Genomic DNA, 21370 nt, shown 5'->3' with positions numbered 1-21370 from the left:
TCTAATGTTTCATCTATAAATTCCCATCATTTACTCAAGTATTGTACTTTATAGTTTTTAGGTGCTTTTCCTTTACATGAGTATTTCCATTTCATGCTATTTTATACTTCAACTTCTCCATATGAACCTGACAGCTCTATATACCAGCTACTTCTCACATTTCGATTTTAGATTATAAAAAGTTTACTTGTTAAACTTCATTTAAATATCTGTTCAAAGAGGTTGAATTATTCAATGTTTCACAACAAAATCAAAGAGGAAAGTAAAAAAAAACAAAAAAACACTAAAACAAATTTATGCAGCAGAATTTTAAAGAGAGAATGAACCGAATGAACACTATGAAGACCCACATACATAAACAATGGAGAACTGGAATACACAGTCTGGTCTGAAGATTGTCGTCCACTTTGTCCGGTTGTAGACAGCTGAGCTGAAGCTCTCTGGGTTCTCAAGTTAAAACCCATTCTCTCCGTTACATTAATCAATCCATGCATCAAGTTACTCTGAAGCCATTTCTTAATCAGGGATTTCTTGCAAGCCACCAATAATATTCACATCAACGTCTTCCTCTGTTCAAGTTTCTCCAGTTTAATCAAAAGCATCGGCTCAAAACTCAAAACACTTTTGTTCACACAGAATTAATTTAAGTCCAAAATGGAGCCGCAGAGGAACAACTTCAGAATCTGTGAGAGTGATTTGCATCTCTGCTCCCTCAAGCTCTGCAGCAGTCAGTCTGATCTGAACAAGACGTCTTGTGGGGAGGGGCACAGAAAAACAAATAACACTCTTCCAGTTAAAGTCTTATCAATACTGAAAGCTTGTTGTTTTCCACTGTTTGAATATCTCCTCCCATTTCTCCTGTGTGATCATTAAATTACCCTCTTTCCCATTTTGTTTGAGCGTTCTTCATTAAGCTGCTAAAGGCTGCTGTAGAAGTTTCTATAATCTCCATGCTGCAGACTCCACATCGTCATTAGGCTTCTGCCCAAACTACTTAAATATTCTTGAAATCAGTTGAATGTGTCTTTTTTACTGCAGTCTGAGTAAAATTAGACACTGCCATGATCATTAAGGGGAGCAGCAGAAACCTCAGATATAAAAGCCTCAGGGCCTCATTCATAAAAAATACACTGTGATTTGATCTTAAAATTTAATCTTAAAATTAGTTGTGAGAGAAACCATTACAACTGAATAATGCTCCTTTTATAAAACAGCCTTAAAACTGCCTCAGCAATTCACCCATCAATAACCTCCGTGTCCCGTATCACACTCGTCTGTTGTCTCACGGTTAAATAACTGTCTGTTGTTCATTGAAGCAACAAACACATTTTGAAGGTCAAATTTTCAAATTTGTTTTATAGAATAATTTGCACATAACTGATGAATGACATGTTGTGATGTTCAGAACTGCAACTGAACTTTAGGTTTAGTTACGAATGAAAGCGATGCGTGTGTTTATAGATGAGACAGCAGCTGACAGTCACAGTGAGTCACGCTCACGTCTCTGTCTGGACCGACGAGCCGCCGTCCAAATAGAAACACAAAGCGTGAACAGGTTTGACACCTTCCTGGACACTGACAGCACATCTGCTCCTCTTTCACTTGTAGGATAGAAAAAAAACGAATTAATCACAACGTGTCAGTTTTGTAAAAAGACAAAATGTAAATGATCTAAAAAGAAAAAGATCAAACAAAATGAATTTAGTGAGTTCTGCTGGTTTGTGAATAATGTGGAGATGTTCAGGTGAAAAGAGAGTTAATGTATGAAATGATAATATGCCTTTCATTCAGTGTTCAGCAGGAATGTGAGTGTGCAGATGAAACAGGCCAAGAAGGAACTATTTATTTTCTCTTTTCTCCTTTTTCCTTTTCAATTAAACCTGTTTGTTTAAATGAAAGAGTTCAGCTTTGCTTGTTGTGTCATCACGTCTCCTGCCTCCTTGTTGTTGTGATAATCCCCCACCACAACTTCACATCAAACTTGGATTACATGTTTCCTTATCGACTGCACAACCGTAACATTAGTCCTCACGGTTTTCCTATATACTGTATGTATGTCTGTACAGCCATGATAACATACAGAGTGCCTTGCATAATAATGAATGAGCAGAATGTGTGTCCTTCTGTGTGTGTGTGTGTGTGTGTGTGTGTGTGTGTGTGTGTGTGTGTGTGTGTGCACCTCTGCATGTGCGTGTGCTTGCCAATTGTGTATGTCAATCGTGACGTTTCACTGCCATCAGTTGTAGCCAGTTTCCATGGCAACGTCTCTCTGAGAGCACAGACGTAGGAGAGAGGGGGGAAAGGCGCTGAGACGGTGATGGGGGTGGAGGGTGCTGGGAGAGGAAGAGCCCGGGATGAAGAGTGTGAAACAGTGTGAACCGTGGGATGAGACAGAACCAGAAACAGATGCATGTGTTGTGAGAGAGCGAGCGACTTGCGTGTGTGCGTGTCTGTATCCTGGCATAAGGAGGTGTCGTGTATAGAGGCATCGGGGTTGGGGTTGTCATGACTACATACATGAAACTGGATGATATGAATGTGCAGAGGAGCAGCGCTGCCAGGCATGCACAGCAACTTGAGCTGGATTTTTCTGTTTTGAGTGAGAGCCTCAGAGTGAGTCAACAGGAATCTCTAATACAATTTAGTTTCCATGGCGACAGCAGGGAATGATATGTCCTTATCAAACAGAGGGAAAACGCCAGCTTGAAGCCTCGTCGTCACTCTGTTTTCTGTCTGAATCATTATTTAGACAAGTGATAATCTGGCAAACCTCACACACCCTGCAGCAGAGTCCCTGCAGAAGTACTCAGCATTTTCTGCTGCTTCCTGTTTCCACATGTCCCAACATCTCGCTGAGCAGAATCACAAAATTTAACATGTATAAGAGCCACAGTCACATTTTCATCAGTGATCTCTTGCGGTGGTGATGAACCCTGTCAGCTGAGAGCTGTCGGTGAACAGACACCCAGTGTCAGTACTCTGGAGGTACAGACGTTAATGAAGGGCTATCATCCTCTCTCTCTGCCGCCTCTCCACTCCAGCTCTTCTCACATCAGTGGAGCATTTTCATAGAGCTCAGTTATTTCTGTGCCTTTTAAGAGGTTGTGTGAATAGTGTCTCTGGAACCACTTCTAAATGCAGCTGATTTTCCACGGCTTTCAATGTGCTGCATGTCTCCTGCACCACTCAGAGTCCTCGCCTCATCGTCCTCAGAGTTACATTTCTCTCCGAGCGCCGCGTCCTCACACACGGGCAGGAAATAAGAAACTTGTAGATGATCATTTTGGCATTACTGTTTTATTAGAATACTGCATGAGAAATCGCTGTACATCATCATGTAACCTAATAAATATAAAGTAATCCACCAAATTTACTGTAGCGTACATTAATGATAAATGTATAAAAGACAGATACAAATAGATATACTTAAATACATTTTTCTAAAATGCTTTGTTTAGAGCAACTACATAATGACATTCAACCGAGCTGCACTTCTCCTCCTTTTCCTCGTGGTCCTGTGCTTTTATAGTGATTGTCCAGACTCAACACACTCACATCGTTGGCAGAGTTTTGAGGTCTCAGTGTCATTCATGGGAACGTCATTTGGCACAACATGTACTGTCGACTTTGTCTTCATGAACTCTGACAGACTATTAAAGTTGCTTCAGTCAAGTAAATGGTTGAAATTCAAATCATAGAACCAGGTTGAGTTTCTTCCCCTTACCCTCCATTTGTACTTGATATGAAATGGACTGTGAATGACAGATGAGGTGTGTGTGTGTGTGTGTGTGTGTGTGTGTGTGTGTGTGTGTGTGTGTGTGTGTGTAGCTCTATTACAGAGGTTCCTAATTGAGTGGGATCTAATTTCTGTAGAAATCAGGGAGGTTCTGTCACATACTGACATGGTTTGAAATCCTGATACAGACGCCTCATGACATTTTATTTTAGTAAAAGAAAAGAAGCTTCCTGGAGTGTGCAGCATTTCAAAATGTACCTTGTCAATCAGATGAATTTAGATCATTTTGAAAGTATTGTATGCATATTTTTGTTATGTTTTATATTGGGAATCAAACTTTTATTTAAAGGATGAGTCTGGAGATATTCCATATTTTTCTCCTTGTCAACAGATCTGATGAAAAAGACCAAAACCAACATTAAATTGATCGTCCCTGTGTAGCAAAAGCACGTGCACTGTGGTTTTCTGATACACTGTCCTGCTGCCATAAAAACTGGTGTGACAAATGTGCATTATTCCGCCGCTGAAAATAGTCCCCAAGAAGTGCACTGTGTTTGTTAAAAACACCAAGTGATTTCAGGAAGTTATTAAGCATATTGAACAATATGTTTGTGATGTGTGAAGTGTTTTTAAAGACTTACATTTTCAGTAGAACAGAGTATGTGCCACAGACTGGGTGGAGGAGTCAGGAACAGATGCACTAACATGTTGGTTTTAGTTTTTCTTATGAGATTTGCTCTTTATAATGATGTTTTATTCAGTTAATATCAGCACCCATATGTGCTTCCAGTGAAAATGTAGTTTCATATCTTGCTAATACACTCATGTACAGCAAAATGATTTATAAATGAATACATATTTTGCCCATTTAAGAAGAATAAAAGTCCTGAATGTCAGTGTTCATCATGTGAGCTCATGTTAAGGTGTGAATTTTAGTCTTTTAACATAATAGAAATGACTTCAACACATGTGAGTCCCACAGTTAAAGTACCAGACATGTCATCACCACCATGTACTACACGTGGAGCCGGTGTGTGACAAACATGGCAGTTTGTTCTCAGGCTCCAGGGTTAATGTTTGTTTTTTTGTTTGTTTTGTTTGTTTTTTTGTTTTTTTTTACTGAAAATCACACGGGAACCATCACTTATCTACAAATAGATCAAACTTATGAACACATCATGGCAAAGGCAGCACCAGCTGAGGAAAGGCTTTGCTGTTTACAAATCTTGGTCATCAGCAACATGAGCGTCGTCTCACACGTGTCCCTTGAAACTGTGATATATGACTGCAGACGTATTGAGATGACTTCACCGGCTTTACACTTCTGAAATTACTGAGACAGTGTCATAGAGTCATTATTGTCTCATCTGTCACCTGCGTCCTACTCACTGTTGTTACATACACTTAATAACACCGCATCGATATGTCTCATGAATCATATTACATTGCTAGTTTGCTGTTTTTAATTGCTTTTTGTACATGAGATTTCTACATTCTACCTCATATCATAGAGAAAAGTTGCTGTGCTAAAATGACTGAATGACTATAGTATAAATGCAGATGACTAAGAGTAAACTTCACTGGAAATAGGAATAAGGCGCTCCCTGCACACAAAGATACGACAGAACTAAGTTTTTTTTTTCTTTTTTCTCAAGTAAAAAAAAAACATTGCGCCGAATGAAAAGTGTTAATGAGTGAAAACGCAGACGAGGCCTCGGCGTGCACATGAAGATCCTGCACACTCTCTCTAGCCTCATCATTCTTCTCCTCATTGACTTTTGAAATTTGGCACAATGTTTTTCAGATATAAACTTTTGGCATTATATGTCTGAGCGTGAAGCTCTTCAGAAAGCATGAACCTAGAATGTAGCATAAAATACGTCCTCACAGCTATGGACATACTTATGTTGAATGCACGTTACAAGCATTGACTGTTAACGTCAAACTTATGATTAATTCCTTGTTGTTTCAGTTTGACTCTTGGCCGAGGTTGGCGTGAGCAAAATGTGGCGTTGGTCTATGCTTCATCTTCATCCTGGTTCAAAGCGTGTGTGCACACATCAGTCTTTTATTTCCCTGCTTCACCTTCTGTTTTTCTTACAGTGCTTTAAAGTTCTCCTGCACAATTTAACCTGTTTTTATTTTTTTCAGTTTGATGTTCCTGTAACACAGTCAAAGCAGTTGTTTTATATCAGACGTGTCTATCAGCTTAAATACATGGAGTAAAACCAAAACAATTCTGCTTTGAGAGCGTTTTGAAAACTCAAAGAATACAGACGTATTATTTCGTTATCCAGCCCCTAAGAGTTTGGAGGTTCACAGTGAGTTGAGCGACTGGATCAGTAAGAGCAGCATGGGAAAACTCCAGCCCTTCATATTGTTAAATCAAAGAATGGGTCAAAGGCAACACAAACATCCTCTTTCTGTTTCACTTCCATCCTTCTAAACTCTGTCCAGCTGCCCGTCGGCAGCGGAGGCGACACCTTTACATTCACATTATCACTCAGATTGGTCTTCTTGTTTTGTCCGAGCCAGTGAAGGGAGGGATACATGGAGAGAGGAAGAGTTGATGTCTCCATTCACTTTTCTTTTCTGGGTCTTTCTCACAGATATTTCCTTTCTTCCCTCCTGACCTCCTGCATGTTAGAAGCTCACCAAGGCATAGACCATGCTTCAGCAGGAAATAGACCGTGGCACCAGATGAAAAAAACAAGGAGAAAAGAGTAACTGTGCTGCTCTGATGTCTGTCTGAAGCTGTAACTGAAGAGATCGTGAATTTACTCTTACCTGTAGAGATAGTAGAAGAAAGACAGCAGATAAAATCCCAGCTTACACCAGGACTCCTTCTGGCAGTAGTTGAGAATGTCGGCGTTCATCACGCTGACGGGATCATACATGACCTCTGACCCGTCAGCTGGCCGGTGGAAGAACCTGAAGAAGCAGAAAGGGTTTCAGTCACTCACCCACTACACCAACAGCAGCTTGTCAGACATCTGTTATGGGACTGTACCTCCACAGATGGTAGAAGAGCAGTGGGATGTTTAGGCCAAGTGTGACCCACTCCCCAGCGCACATGAACATCAGGCAGAAGAGCCCGTGGATGGAGTACTCCGGTACCACCAACTAACCGGAGCACACACAGAAAGTCCGGTTACAGGTCTGCACATCACGTTAGACACTGAAGTGATGAGGTAATCGCACTGCAGCGGCTCCTCACAAAACACCGAACACTCAGCTGCGATACTAGACTAGAAACACTTCCACACACACGGTGTTAACGCTCCACGCGGCTCGCTGCTGACACTCCAAACACATGAAGACTGCTTTTTAGACGGGAGCAGAACCTGATGTAGTTTGACGTGACTGGGTCAGGTTACTCAGATCACTGAGTCTTCTTCGAGATGTCCTCATCTCTGATTCTTTCTACGTTCACTAGCTAGTAGCTAACTTTGTCTGTCTGGTGTTTGGTGCTGAGCAGGTCGTGTTCGGGGGATTTCCACTGTAAACACAATGAATTTACTGGTTGTAAAACCACAGGTGACCCCTGTCAGATTTCGTATTTTGACATGATGCACTTTAAACGGCTCCAAGCCTCCGTCAGCACAGCTTCTCTGCAGGCTCACAAATACTCACCTCTGATTGGGCGGAGCTACACAACCAACAAAATGGCAATGCGGTCTGATTACCAGAAAAGATTGATCCCCTCTCTATTTGAAAATTGATGATTGAGATTTTGTTTTTGAAATGATATTTGCACTACAGCAAATATATTGGAGAATGTGCACCATCTAATTTCTTCTTCACTTATAAGGTGATGGAGTGGGTATGGATCGGTGCACCGCTGTGGAAAATAATGAATCAATAAATCAATCTATCAGTCGATAGCAAACATCTGCAAATCAGTGGCTTCATTCACATGAAACTCCCAATAATCATTTTCACCCTGAACCTAATAGACTTTATTCCCATGGCAGCCATTTTTAACTGAGTAACTGTAAATCTTAAAAATACTGTCTGATGATGAAAACATTTATCTTTTCCCAGATGAAGAACAAACTGCAGAATGAAGCCAGAACAAACCTTGTAATGTAATTATGTACTGTGCAGAAATAAATGGGCCCTGATAGCACAGTTAGCATTTTACCTTCTCTGATAAATCTAACTTTTCATTGGTTTCTGCTTATTTATTGATATGAGTCCATTTCCAACACACACACACTTTCAAAATGGCCTCCATAGCATGGCAGCTTTCAGGGACCTTGAGTTCTCTTCCTGAAAGCTTTGAAATGTGAAAAGAAAAGAAAAGCTGAACACAGTGTTCTCCATTTCTGTGTCCGCAGGGCAGTGATGGCGACTTGTGGGGATGAACTACATGTGAAATGAATCAGTGTGCGTCATGGTCCTCACAATGGTTAGAGGGACAAATGGTCATGGTTGTCTGAAGCCGCTCTGTTTTAGTCATCCACCAGCAGCAGGTGAAAAAAAGATATTACTCACTCTGCGGAGCAGGTTGCAGATTCTTTCAATGTTGAGGATTCTTTCCCTCTGTGGAGCGGACAGAAAGAAAGTCTGATTAACAGTCTGTATATTTTTATATCCTTTGTTTTTTCTTCTACAGGATGTTGAACAATGACTCAAAATCACAAGGCAGAAAGGTTTTTAGAAAGTTCTGTTTTGGAAAGTTTCAGCTGTGGAAGTTCGACACATTTTAGTGAGATTTTAATTAAATGCAGATAAACTTAAAGCTTAAATATAAACCGTGTGTCTGGTAAAGATGCGTCCACGTGTACATGTCACACGCCTCCACCTGCACCAGCATTACACAGTGTAAGCACAGAAAGAAAAGACATAGCAACTAATATCAAATTATAAATAACAATTTACCAACAAAATTCATTTTTTACCTTAAACTCTGTTGTTTTTTTTACTGAATCCCTGAAAGGAAAGTCATTTTTCTTTTTTTGTGAGGAAAATTATTCAGGTTTTTTTCTGTCTGTGACAACAACCCCTGAGACGCAAGTGAAAAAATATTTTGTTGGGTGCTCATTTTTCTAGGGTCACCCGCCTCTCGGGGGTTTTTATGCAGAAGGAAAAAAAAATGGGAAAAATTATCCTGCAAAAATAAAATAAAATAAAATATAAAAATAATAAATTCACTCTTCTTTCAATGCAGCGCTTTTACAGACGAAAAAAAAAACTTTAAAAAATAATCCTTGCAAAAACAGAAATTCACTTGCCTTTCAGGGCTTCTGTAGTTTTTCATTATATATCCAAAATATTTAATAAATGTTGTGTTTGTTGTGAAGAAACCCAATTCAGACTGTTCATCATCACAAACATGCAGCAGCCACATCTGAAGCCTTGACAGTCGTGTTTCTCTTGTGACTGTCTCCTGTGAGCCGTGAGGGAAGACTCCATGATCAATTCCAGAAATGAAAGTCATCCATCTCCGTTTGCCGTCCAGCAGCTGGGGGCCTCTTATGCTGATGTTTTATTCGGGTGTCCGTTGATTAGCCGGCGAGGGGAAATGAGACGTTGTGCTGCGGTTTATTTGCTTTGATGAATGTGTTTGCGGCACCAGGCCGGTGACTGAGCAGGTTAACAAAGGGACAAATTGTCAGACATTTGTTTGCCTCATTCATTCTGTGAGACAAACACTCATGAGAGGATGCTGTATGTCTGGGGCTGTATTCACCACCCTCAGCAGAAAACACTCTCATGCTCATTCATTTGACGTATTGAGGCATCTGTCTTAATTACAGAGCCGGAGCTTCCAGTATTAAGGCCTCTGCAGCTTTTATATGAATCTGTGGCCATAAATTCAAACTCCCATTGTGACCTGAAAGTGGATTTTCCCTGAATCTCTGTCTCTCCAGCCTCAGTGTTTATTTACACTTTGTTCTTTTCTGCTGGCTTTGTGCACCACTTCCCTCCACAGCGCTGAGCTTTACAGTGTAAACAGCACAGCTCTGGCCTGGACCTGCCAGCAGAGCGACCGCTCTCTGCACCTTATGGTTTGCTATTGTACATGTAAATTGTTTTCCTGCAGTAAATCTGCTTGGATCTCACAGCCTGGAGCCTCCCTGAGGTGTCCCAATTTGTCTCAGGTCATCCAGTTCACTCTGAATATTTAATTGTTCCAGCAAGAGGAACACAAGTGAAGACATTAATCAAAGACTGAGGAGACGTTTCACAATGTGCACAATGAATAAAAGTGCAACAAATGCAGGGTAGAGAATGTGGTTTGATTAGTGATCTGGTCTGAAGAGGGTCCTCTCCACGTGGCTCTGCTGTTTATGGGGTGATTCATCTTTTAAGGCATTTCAAGAGGAAATAAATCTGCATTCCACTTTTTGACGACCAGCCAAAGACAGTGTTTCATACAATGACGACACGTCTCCCTTTGAGACTGTGATTCATGGCCGAACGTAAACCTGATTTGAAAACACACGTTTAGCCTCTTCCAGTTTGTCCTTCTGGGATATTTACTGCTTTTGGTCTTTTATTGTTGTTGACATGTTTCTCTCTGCTAACATCAGAGCCTGCTGTCATGCTGAGTCTTCATTCTGCTTTGCAGTTTATTGATTTTGGGAGAGACTGGTGGCATCACATCCTAGCAGATCGTGTTATTCCTGAGCTCGTCTGACACGCTGACATCGGTTACGATGACAGGTTCAGGTTGTCTGTTATTGATTGAAAAACACCTTTACAATGTGATACAACAGCCTCGATAAAAAGAGTGTACAAAGAGCTATCATGACTGTAACATTCAACATCCGACGACGCTCGGTCAGAGACACCACCTCTCCAGCTTCATGCGAGGAGGAAGAATAACATCCATGTTGAAGTGATCAGTCAGAGCTGTGTTTATGCCAGAGCTGCTGCATTTGATTGCTCTGTATTTTACAGGTGTTGCAGTCACTGTGTCCACCCCCTGTAGCTTGTACGCCTCCACACTCCTCCAGTCTCTTTCCTCTCCCACTCCTCTTCACTCTCACTTTGCAGCTCAGATGCAGCGATCTGCATGATTAGCTAACTTGTGAAAAAGACATTCACGGCTGCTGTTAACTTGCTAAATGAACTGACTCATGGTAATGTTATATTATGTTTCTAAAAGACAAAGATACCTACTAAATATAAGCATCACAGCAGGAAGAGAAGACAAAGAACTTGCATTTACTTTGGGTCAAATGTTCCAGTGTGACTCAAGTGAACACGTCTGTTCTTGTCACGGTGAAACCTTGTTCCTTCATTGTGTCGACAGCACAGTATCTCACTGTATAAACAGCGGCTTCGTTTACATCAATCTCTTTAACTGATTAAGCCAACAGGCCGATGTCTTTGTAGAAGGTTGATTGCCTCAATCTGCATGTAAATGAGTGTTCAAGGCGAACGCTGCCCGGCTGCCACTGTTGCAGTCACCTGGAAGCTCCGATTAGCAGGAATTGTTTTCAAAAATATCGCAAATATTTGATGTTGAAAAATTAATGGATAGGCTGAATGTAGCTGAATAAAACATATGAAATGTCTCATTCCAAATCCAAAATCACAAAACATTCATTTACATAAAGTGATGCTTGTTTCTCTGATGATTACAGGGATGAGACTGGGGAGTGTGTAAACCACTGAGACTTTCCTCTTGAAGCTGAAAAGAAGGGATTTCTCTGTGAACACGTTGGGGTTTGATCTGAGGTGAGACGGGACGGTTCTTACCGCTCTGGTGGGATTGCTCTGATCAATGGGGTTTTTGAAGTCAGTGCGAAGCTCATCAAATGCGATGATCTGAAAAATAACAGATGTGGTGTTTTCATTTAGTTACCTTCAGAATACCAGTGCACACTCATACTGTATACGTAATGCACATACAGTGTAATTAAAAGACATAGCTGCACTACACTCTTAGGAAATGGTGTTGTTTTGTGTGTCAGTGTTGTATTGGGATTGTAACTAAAAGCTGATTCTGCTGCACATTACATCCTGTACAGCTGCAGCCACATTGTTCACTTTGCCTGAACACACATGGTGATGAATGTGTGCACGTATAATTACTCACAGCCTGTATATGAGCTTCTGTTGTGTCCATACCATGTGTCTTTATTAGTTTCTTAATGACTGAGGAGCTAAAATTCTGGTTTAAATTCTCCCCTCGGCTTGTCACAGTGTGGATTTCTATGCAACCCTTACTCCTAGATTTCCATCTCCTCTAAACTTGTGAGACCAGTCTGTATTTAATGGGCCTGATTATAAAATTCTCATTAGAAATTGAAGATCCATGGAGACACAGATGGCCGTCAAAGGAACTCATTTGCAATGATTAGCATTTTTCTGGCAGGATTAAAACAATTAGAGCGCATCAAAAGTTATGTTTGGGGAAAAGTTGTTAAAGTTAATGACACAGACGATTTAAAAATGGATGCTTTGTTGAATTTATAAGAGGATTATGGTACAGGAAGTCTATATCCAATCTTACATCTTTGACCTTTTTAGCAACACATTAAAAATACACTGTAGAGAAAACAGTGTCATTGTTCAGATACACTTCACTGATATCGTCTAACTGCTCCCTGAGAGGTGAGCATGAGTGATCGCTTCTCCCTCCGTCCCCTGATTAATAGCTCTATAAAAATACTAATCATTCTTGGGATAAAGGCCACCTGCTGCTTCTGCTCTTAAACATCAAGCTTCACTTTAATGCTTCATTGAGCAGTAATAAATAAAATGAAAAAAACGTATTATTTGCAGGTAAGTGAACATCAGGATCTGACTGGTAATTCCCTCCATATGAGTCTATAGGGCCCTCCCTCGCCTTCTTTCACACTGTTGTAAACAGATGCAGTTTCCATGGCGACACGGCGAGCCCCTATGTGGGCACCATGGTTACTACAGCAGTGCACAGCCGTTCTGATTGGTGGAGAGCCACACAGAATTGGGGTGCTGTGCCCCCCTGGTAGAAGCAGCCTGGGGGAAGGGGGTGAACGGACGAGGAGTTTGATAAGCGTTTCAATCACATGCTCGAGCGCTGAGCCAGACACACGCTTCTCCCCGTCTCTCTCACACACAGACACACTGACTGACTCATAGTCTCACCCACTTAGTCAATTGGTATGTTAGTCATTTCAAGTCTTATATTCATAATGATGCGTTTTGTATTTCACATTGTCCCCGCCTCCATGGATCGCACGTTAAAGGTGAGAGATCAAAGCTCCACTGTTTGTGGAGTCTGCACTTGTGTAACCAGAAAACCCAGCGCACTGGTCTCCAGCGACATCTCTGCAAATTCCACTCAAAAGCCGCAGGCAGACAGGTTCACAACAGTCTGGTGGGCAGATTTATCATCGTTGTGTGTTGTCGCCTCCCTGTACTCATTACATTCAGTTTGCTGGAGCCTGAACACCTTGTTTGAGGAACTGTTTAATGCCAGTCATACGTTTCTTGAATGTGGAAGGATGGAGCCAGCTGGAATCTGTCTGTTTGTGGAGGATACAAATGTCAGTCAGCTCCAGTTCCTGGTACTAGTGATTAACCACCAAGAAACCAGGTCACTTAAAGTCACTGTGTGGAAATAGATCAAATAAATGTACAAATTAAGACTTAATGTTCTGTGTTTTTCAGACTCCTGCTTCGCCTCAAATTCTGTGGCGTTTCATCCACCTAAAAGATTAATTATAATCCAACTAATTATGTCTTTAAAGTTTTTGAAATGAAAGGGAACAAAGTGTCATTGGTGGCTGTGAAGAGGTCAGATAGTCACACATAAGAACAACTACACTGTGGTTTCCTTGCTTGGTGTGTGTGTGTGTGTGTGTGTGTGTGTGTGTGTGTGTGTGTGTGTGTGTGTGTGTGTGTGTGTGTGTGTGTGCTGTGTTCCTGTCAGTGTTGTACAACTGTGTGTAGGTGGATGTGTTTGTCTGCCTGTGTGGGATGGAGCGTGGACGTTCTCAGGCTCTACTTCTGCCCGTTTTAGTCGCAGTGTGTTGCAGTGTGCACGGAGCCACTCACCTGCCATATGACAAAGAAGATGAGAGCGGCGCACAGCACCAAGGTGAGCATGTAGCAGAAGGCCGCAAAGGTGAACGCCATGGCTGTTCCAGCCAGCCTGACAACGAGACGGGTCGAGAGAGAGAAAGGGAACCCCCCTCCCCTCTGCTCTCTGCCTCTGTGGCTATTGCTCCCTCTCCCTCTTCCCTTTACAGGAGCTAACTGTCTGCCCCCTCTGACGCAGGCTGAGACTGTTTTGTCCAGGTAGGTAAAGCACTCACTTTTAGTAACAATCAATAATCAGCTTGAACTGTGGCTTCCACTTCCACTCATGCTGTGTCTTTGTCTCTTCTCTGACAGCGGGGTGACCCCCTTCCTCGCTTTGATTTAGGAAGCACTCATATGTCTGTTCACAGCCACAGTTGTCTGTTGTTGGCCTGATGCTCCTCTTTTCAGTCTCTGACAGGCAAAATGTCTGTCTCCTCCTCCTCCTCCCTGTAGTTTCTCTTTCGACAAAGCCCACACATTTCTTTTTTCTCTCACAGTAATGCTAAACCACAAAGTGTCCGACTGACACGCTCTCAGCAGAAGCACAGGATTCTCGTCGATAGTACGCACAGCACTGCGTTTCAGAAAGGATTATTGTCTAAGATGGTTATGGCTTGTGATAGGTCAGTAGTTTGTCGTATGGCTTTCGGTTCATCTGTTGCTCTAAATAGAGAGCACTGTTAATGACGCATATTTTAAAATCATAGTTCACACATGTAAACAACCACAGTTTGCAGATTAGTTACTATTTGCAGAGACAGTTTCTTGGTATTTTACTTATTACATTACAAAATCTTTGAGAAATAATTTGCCTCCAAACAAATCTGATGATTTGCGGAAGATATAAGATATTGCTCTGCACGTTAGACAGTTTTCCTGGTTGCCAGTGTTGAGGCAGCAAATACTGGAACTAGGTTGCAAATCAAAAGACTATTTAATGCCAGTATCACACATCCAAGTACACGATCAGAGCACAAAATTGATGAGCGCTTCAGTTAGCATGGATCAATGTCTGGACTGATCTTAATATCGAGTAGAGAATACCTGTATCTGGTTGGAGACGTGTCTGCCACTGAACAGTCCACTCTTTCCTCGTCTCTGTCAATTTGGGTCGGCACCATGTCAGAATTCTCTCAGACGCATCCCTCAGGTTTCTCCAAAAACATTCAGATTTGTCTCTGCTGACAGTTGTTGCTGCAGGTTGAACCAATTTCAAATGTGAGGGCGAAAATTTAAGCAGAAACCTGCAGAACATCTACATGTTGAGACGCAGTTACTATGATTTTGAAATCACTCCTGCTCTTAAGCAAAAATCTCCACAGCCCTCAGGAGTCAGAAGTTAATTAGTCCACCTTCCTATTGTCTCCCTCTCCTCCTTTACCCGTCTTTCTTTCTTTCTTTCTTTCTGAACTCTCCTTTCTTTCTTTCTCCTCCAGAGGTTTTGAAAACAGACCTGAATGTGTTTCCTGAGTCTACTGTCTCTGTCTCCCTCTATTTCTTAGACTGCGAGAGAAATATTTCTATCACGCTTGATGTTAGAACGGTCGACCAATAGCGTCGCTCTGCCTCCCTCCCTCTCTTATTTGCTCTCTCCGTCCCCTCTCTCTCCCTCCTCTCTGTCTGTCAGTCTCCCTCCCTCTCACATTTATACATTTCCATAATCCCTTGTTCCCCAGGGACTGATGAGGGGGCAGGGCAGGCTGTAAATGTTTTTCCTTTTGTCTGTATCTCCTTCTTTCTCCCTCTCTCTATCGGCCCCTCTCGCCCAAGCCTTCACTCATCCATCATTTCATGAAATTTACGTCTGTTTCTTGGAGAGTGTTGCTCTACTCACCTGTCATTTCTTTCCTTTCTCTGCTCTATTAGCTGTTCACTCAACATCCATTAAACCGCTCACTGTTCACAGCTGGTTTTAGAAAAAGAAAAACACTTCTCCCACATTTTCATATTAAAGGAATCCAGTATTATCATCTCTGATTCTCCACGTTGATCACGCTGTACATGATTTCTCAGACAAATTTCTAAATCAGCATCAACTGCATCAGAAAAAAAATGTGATGTAGTTCCCAACTCCCAGCCTTTTCAGATGAGCTTGAACAACCCTTCATACACACCACCTGTTATTTTATGAATATGTTTAAATAAATGGATGATTGACTGGTTATTTAACACTAACAGTTACATAACACTGGATATTGTTATCATGTCAAACTCACTATCGTACCACTGTCACTTGAGGCGGCAGAAGCTGGACGTTTCAATTGTTTAACTTACAACTATTTCAATACCTGTTCATTGACCTACTTACACTATTCAAAGCGTTTATCAACAAATAATTTCAAATATTTCACTTGCTAACTAGTTTCCACACACCTCACCCAGTCTGTAATCACTGTGTTTATTTGCCATGAAGTGCTGGAAACTGCAGAAGAACCACCTGAGGTAACTGCACCTGACTGGGATCAATAATGGATCCAGATGAGGAGAAGCACTGATCAGTGATTTGATCAGAGAGACAGAAGTCGGAGCGTCTCCAGAGTCTGTCCCCTCCTGCAGGAGGCGGGTCAGATTACAGCTGATCTTCAGTCAGTGATCGAGCAACAGCTTCAGCCTTTAATCTGCATTAACTGATTTATTGGCCACTTGGGGGCAGAGGAAACTGCAAACACAGAGCTGACATGTTGTTGCCTTTGTTTTTGACACGTTGCCCTTCAGTTGAAATCTTGTTGGTGTGCACCTGATGAATCTAAGTCCAACATTCACTCTGCTCCGAGCTCTGTTTTACTCTCCAGCTCCTGAGGGAAATATCTGACTCTTCAGCTGCAAATGCTCAACTATGTTCAATAACCAGCCGATAACTTTGTCTGTTTGCCGTTTGCTGCTGGGCAGGGGGCGCAGTGGGTTCATCAGAGCTTTTCCACAGGAAACAGCTGCCTGCTGCAGCCAGGGCAAACCTGATGACGCACCTGATGACGCAACTGTGACCTGAAATAAAACAGTAAAGGTGTAAAACCAAAACAATGAGCTGAGAGACAACAAGCTCAGGAGACAGGAACTGCAGAGTCTGGTGATAATTCTCTGGGTTCATCACTATGACGACCGATTTTCACATTCCACTGTTCCTGTGATCTGCAAATAATAAATATATTGATTATTGGCACTTCATTTTTCCATCCTTCTTTTCTTGACTGAAACAAATTCATGGATGTTTTTTTTGTCCAATGGGGGGGGACAGTTCCCTCAAAGTTAGGAAATACACCAAGGGAGCATTTTATTAGGAACACCACACTGATGCTTATCTGGATTCCACCAGATGTTGAAACTTTCCTCTGAGACTCTGTTGCATGTTGATACGACTGCATTACATCATTTCTATAGATGTGCCAGCTAGACATTTAAGCTGGGGCGGCACGGTGGTGCAGTGGTTAGAACTATCACATCACAGCGAGATGGTTCTAGGTTCCAGCCCCGGGCCTTAGGCCTTTCTGTGTGGAGTTTGCATGTTCTCCTCCTGCCTCACTGAACTCACTGTCACTGTCTCACCTGACGTGGCGTCTGCTGTTGTAGTCCATCCACCTCAAGGTCGGACGTGTTGACGTCTGAGATGCTTTTCTGCTCACCACACCCACAATCATGTCACAGTCAGTCACTGAGATCACATGATCACTTGTTCTGATGTTTTATGTGCACTTTAACTGAAGCTCCTGACCTCCATCGACATGATATTATGAATTTATGGAGGTAGATTTGTTTCAATATTATTATGATCTATAAATATAAAACAACTTCCACAAATACAACAAATACATTTACAAATCCACATATCTTGCAGATACAAAACGGATTTGCAAATACACAAATAAATTCCACAAATGTTTTGAAACAAACTTTCTGCTCACTTTCGGAAAACACGTGAGCACCTGCTGACAACGCCATTTCCGCTTTTCAAAGTAAGAGCACGTAGTCTTCTATGTGTTGTTTTTTCCCCCAAAATAATCGGCGACAAGTAACGTGCACTGGATCTTTGTGTCATTTACACCCTGGTGAAACAAACAGCTGCCACTGCCACAGATAGACAAGCAAGTGACAAGGAAGTGACGTCAGAACTGATGACCTGCCTTGATGAGAGGACTGGAAGACAACATTTTCGTTTTCATTTTGACCCCACAAAAGCGTAGTGACATGTAATGCAATGGATGTTAACATCACTCTTAATATAGGGACAAATATGTAATATATATGGAATACTTCATAGTGTATATTAATATGGGATATTAAGGCATAAAAATGTCAGTATAGTGAGGCGTAAACATCAAGAAACTTCACAGTAGTGAGGCATGAAGTTTGATTGAAAAGTAATAGTATAGTAAGGCATAAAAACATTTTAAAAACGTCATAATATAGTAATGAATAAAAACGTCATAAAAATGTCAGTATAGTGAGGGATAAAATATCAACAAAAAGTCATAGTATATTAAGACATACAATGTTATACTAGAGTAAGGCATGAAATGTCAAAAAACGTCATGGTATAATTGTCATGGTTTGCTATGGCAGACACTTTTTGTTAGTTTTGTTTTGGACTTTCTCACTTCCTGTTTTATTTTGTAATAAGGTTTCCTTGTGTGTCTCAGTGTTTTGCTTCCTGTCTTGGTCCTGTTTCTGTGTGGTGATTGTCTGCCCTGCCTTAATGTGTTTCACCTGTGTTCAATCACCCTCGCCTCCCTTGTCTATATAGTCTTTGTGCTCCCCTTGTCTGTGTTGGTTCGTCTGTTTATTTCTGGGTTCATCCTCATCAGTTCACGTCATCTGTTCATGTCTGGTTCGTCTCCAAGCTGTTCACACGTCCTGTTCATCTCCGGGTTTGTCCTTGTTCTGTTCTCATCCCCTGTGGTTCCCTGTGCCTGTTTTTTGAAGTTCTTTTGTTAAATAAACCTGCCTGCACCGTCCCCAATGTGTTGGCTGCATTTGGGTCCTACTTACCTCAAAACCTTGACAATAATAAGGCATAAAACGTCAAATATCATAGTATAGTAAGGCATAAAAATGCCAAAAAACTACAAAAAATAGTATGGAAGAAAAATGCCAAAAAACATCATAGTATATTAAGGCTTAAAAGGTCATGTAAAGGTCATAGCATGGTCAGGCATCAAAGAGATAGTATAGTAAGGCATAAAAATGCTAAAAAAAAAAACGTCATAGTATATTAAGACTTAAAAGGTAAAAAAAAAACGCCATAGTATGTTCAGGCATCAATCAAGATAGCATAGTATGACAAAAAACTACAAAAAATAGTATGTCAGAAAAATGCCAAAAATAGTCATAAGGCATAAAACGTCAAAAATACATCATAGTATATTAAGGCATAAAAAGTTAAAAAAGCGTCATAGCATGGGCAGGCATCAAACGAGATAGTATAGTATGGCATAAAAATGCCAAAAACTATAAAAATAGTATGTCAGAAAAATGCCAAAAAAATAGTAATAGTATATAGTATGGCATTAAACATCAAAAATACATCATAGTATATTAAGGCATAAAAAGTCATAAAAGCGTCATAGCATGGTCAGGCATCAAATGAGATAGTACAGTAAGGCATAAAAATGCCAAAAAACATCTTAGTATAGTATTGCAAAAAACGTCAAAAATACATCATCGTATATTAAGCCTTAAAAGGTCATATGAAGGTCATAGCATGGTCAGGCATCAAACGAGATAGTATAGTAAGGCATCAAACAAGATAGTATAGTAAGGCATAAAAATGCCAAAAAACTATCTTGTAGTATAGTGAGACAGAAAATCTCCAAAAACTTCATAGTATAGTAAGGTATAAAAATGTGACAAATGTCATAGTATACTAAGGCATAAAATGTCAAAAAACATCATAGTACAGTATTGTATTAAAACGTCAAAAAACGTCATGGTAAAATAAGGCATAAAAACTTCAAAATACGTCATAGTATAGTACAGCACAGAGTCATAAAAACCTAACCCCGCTTGGAACCCATGCAGGTATAGGAAGCACATGGAAAAAAACACTCAAAATGGTCAATGGCAGAGTTTAAACCTTTCATTGTTAGGCAACAGTTGCAACTGCTGCACTGCTATATCACTCCATGAAAATGGTCATAGTAGAATAAAGCATATAAATGTCATAGTACAGAAAGGCATAAAATGTCCTGAAAATATCATAGAGTAAAAAAGGATAAAATGTTATTAAAACGTTATAGTCTAGTAAGGCATAAAAACATCCTTAAAACGTCATAGTATAATCAGGCATAAAAACATTATAAATACTTCATAGTATAGTAAGACATAAGAACACAATGACAGGCATCAAATGTCATAAAAATAATGTGCATGTCTTGCAGGTGCACATGCAAAATCCACACAGATTGGCCTGAGGCAGGTTTTGAACCCAGAACTCTGTCATTGTGACGCAAGAGTTGCAACCACTGCACTCCTCTGCGACCCCATAATTAAGGTCATTGTAGAGTAAAGCATATGTCATAGTATAGTAAGGCAAGGAAACGTCATAGTATATTAAGGCATAAAAAGTCATTGTATAATTTAACTTAATATAATATTTCTTCACTTTAGCCTTTAAATTTTGAGCTTTGCACCACATTTATGAACTGCTCAGCACTTCAAATATCTGCCTATTTAATGACTTATATTATTCCTTATTTTATTTCATTTTACTTTAATCTTTTTCATTTTAGATCAAGGTTTTTAACAATGTTTTATGTTCATTTAATGTCTTTTCTCTTCACTTCATGTGACGCACTTGGTGCATGTAATTTCTTTGTTGTGAAGCACTTTGTGCCACATTTCTTGTATGAAAGGTGTTATACAAATAAAGCTTATTATTATTATTATTATCATTATTATTATTATTATTATTATTATTAGTAGTAGTATTAGTAGTAGTAGTAGTAGTAGTAGTAGTAGTAGTAGTAGTAGTAGTAGTAGTAGTAGTAGTAGTATTAGTAGTAGTAGTAGTAGTAGTATTCTCTCCAGGTAGAACAGTTGTAAAATGCAAACACCAACAAACAATAAAAAAAAAATAACAATCCATAAATCTCAGAGCGAACAGCAACAGCGGCTCTTGGCATGAGAGTGCGCACCGTCTCCAGCTGTGTGCCTCAGGTATGTGTTTGTGCGTCAGGTGATTATTTCAATGTTGATCAATTTTATTCTGCAAAGTGTTAAAATACATATCTATGGTGTTGTATTTCAGCACTGTAGCCCAGAGAAAACTGTCCATTTGGACAGAAGATGACAGAAGACTGCAGCAGCACTAAATAAATCAATGCTAATAATAGTGTATTTATCAGTAATTATTTTGGGACTTTCAGGATTTTGAGACATTCACCTACAGAAATATGTTATTGTTCGCGTGAAAAACAAAATCTCTACAAAGCCACTGAACTGATTATGAGAGAGAATCTTCATGCCGCCACTTTGCACAGTTACATGTACAGCCTGGCTCCAGACCTCTGAATCATCGCCCACCTCTTAAAGTGAAATGTAATGGAACTTCATTCTGATTATCATGCTGGTATATCCAGCACGTAGCATATGGCTGGTGGCTTGTCATGGAAATGT

At 40.5% G+C, this 21370-nt stretch overlaps 1 protein-coding gene across 1 annotated transcript; it reads right to left on the bottom strand.

Moving 5' to 3' along the window:
* Window positions 1-3247: 3247 nt before the first annotated feature.
* On the bottom strand, window positions 3248-15314 carry cnih2 (cornichon family AMPA receptor auxiliary protein 2). Its single transcript, XM_023418254.2, has 7 exons — window positions 14807-15314; window positions 13736-14425; window positions 11450-11518; window positions 8234-8281; window positions 6747-6859; window positions 6524-6667; window positions 3248-6407 (listed from the first exon to the last, which is right to left on the bottom strand). The coding sequence occupies exons 2-7, from the start codon at window positions 13814-13816 to the stop codon at window positions 6380-6382; spliced, it is 483 nt and encodes a 160-aa protein (XP_023274022.1). The 5' UTR covers window positions 13817-14425; window positions 14807-15314; the 3' UTR covers window positions 3248-6379.
* Between the last annotated feature and the right edge of the window lie 6056 nt (window positions 15315-21370).

Source organism: Seriola lalandi, unplaced genomic scaffold, assembly GCF_002814215.2.
Source record: "Seriola lalandi dorsalis isolate HSWRI2012SDOR001 ecotype SW California unplaced genomic scaffold, Sedor1 jcf7180002054581, whole genome shotgun sequence".
Classification (NCBI taxonomy): domain Eukaryota; kingdom Metazoa; phylum Chordata; class Actinopteri; order Carangiformes; family Carangidae; genus Seriola; species Seriola lalandi.
The sequence above is the reverse complement of the archived record's forward strand: the minus strand, read 5'-3'. Positions and strand labels throughout refer to the sequence as shown.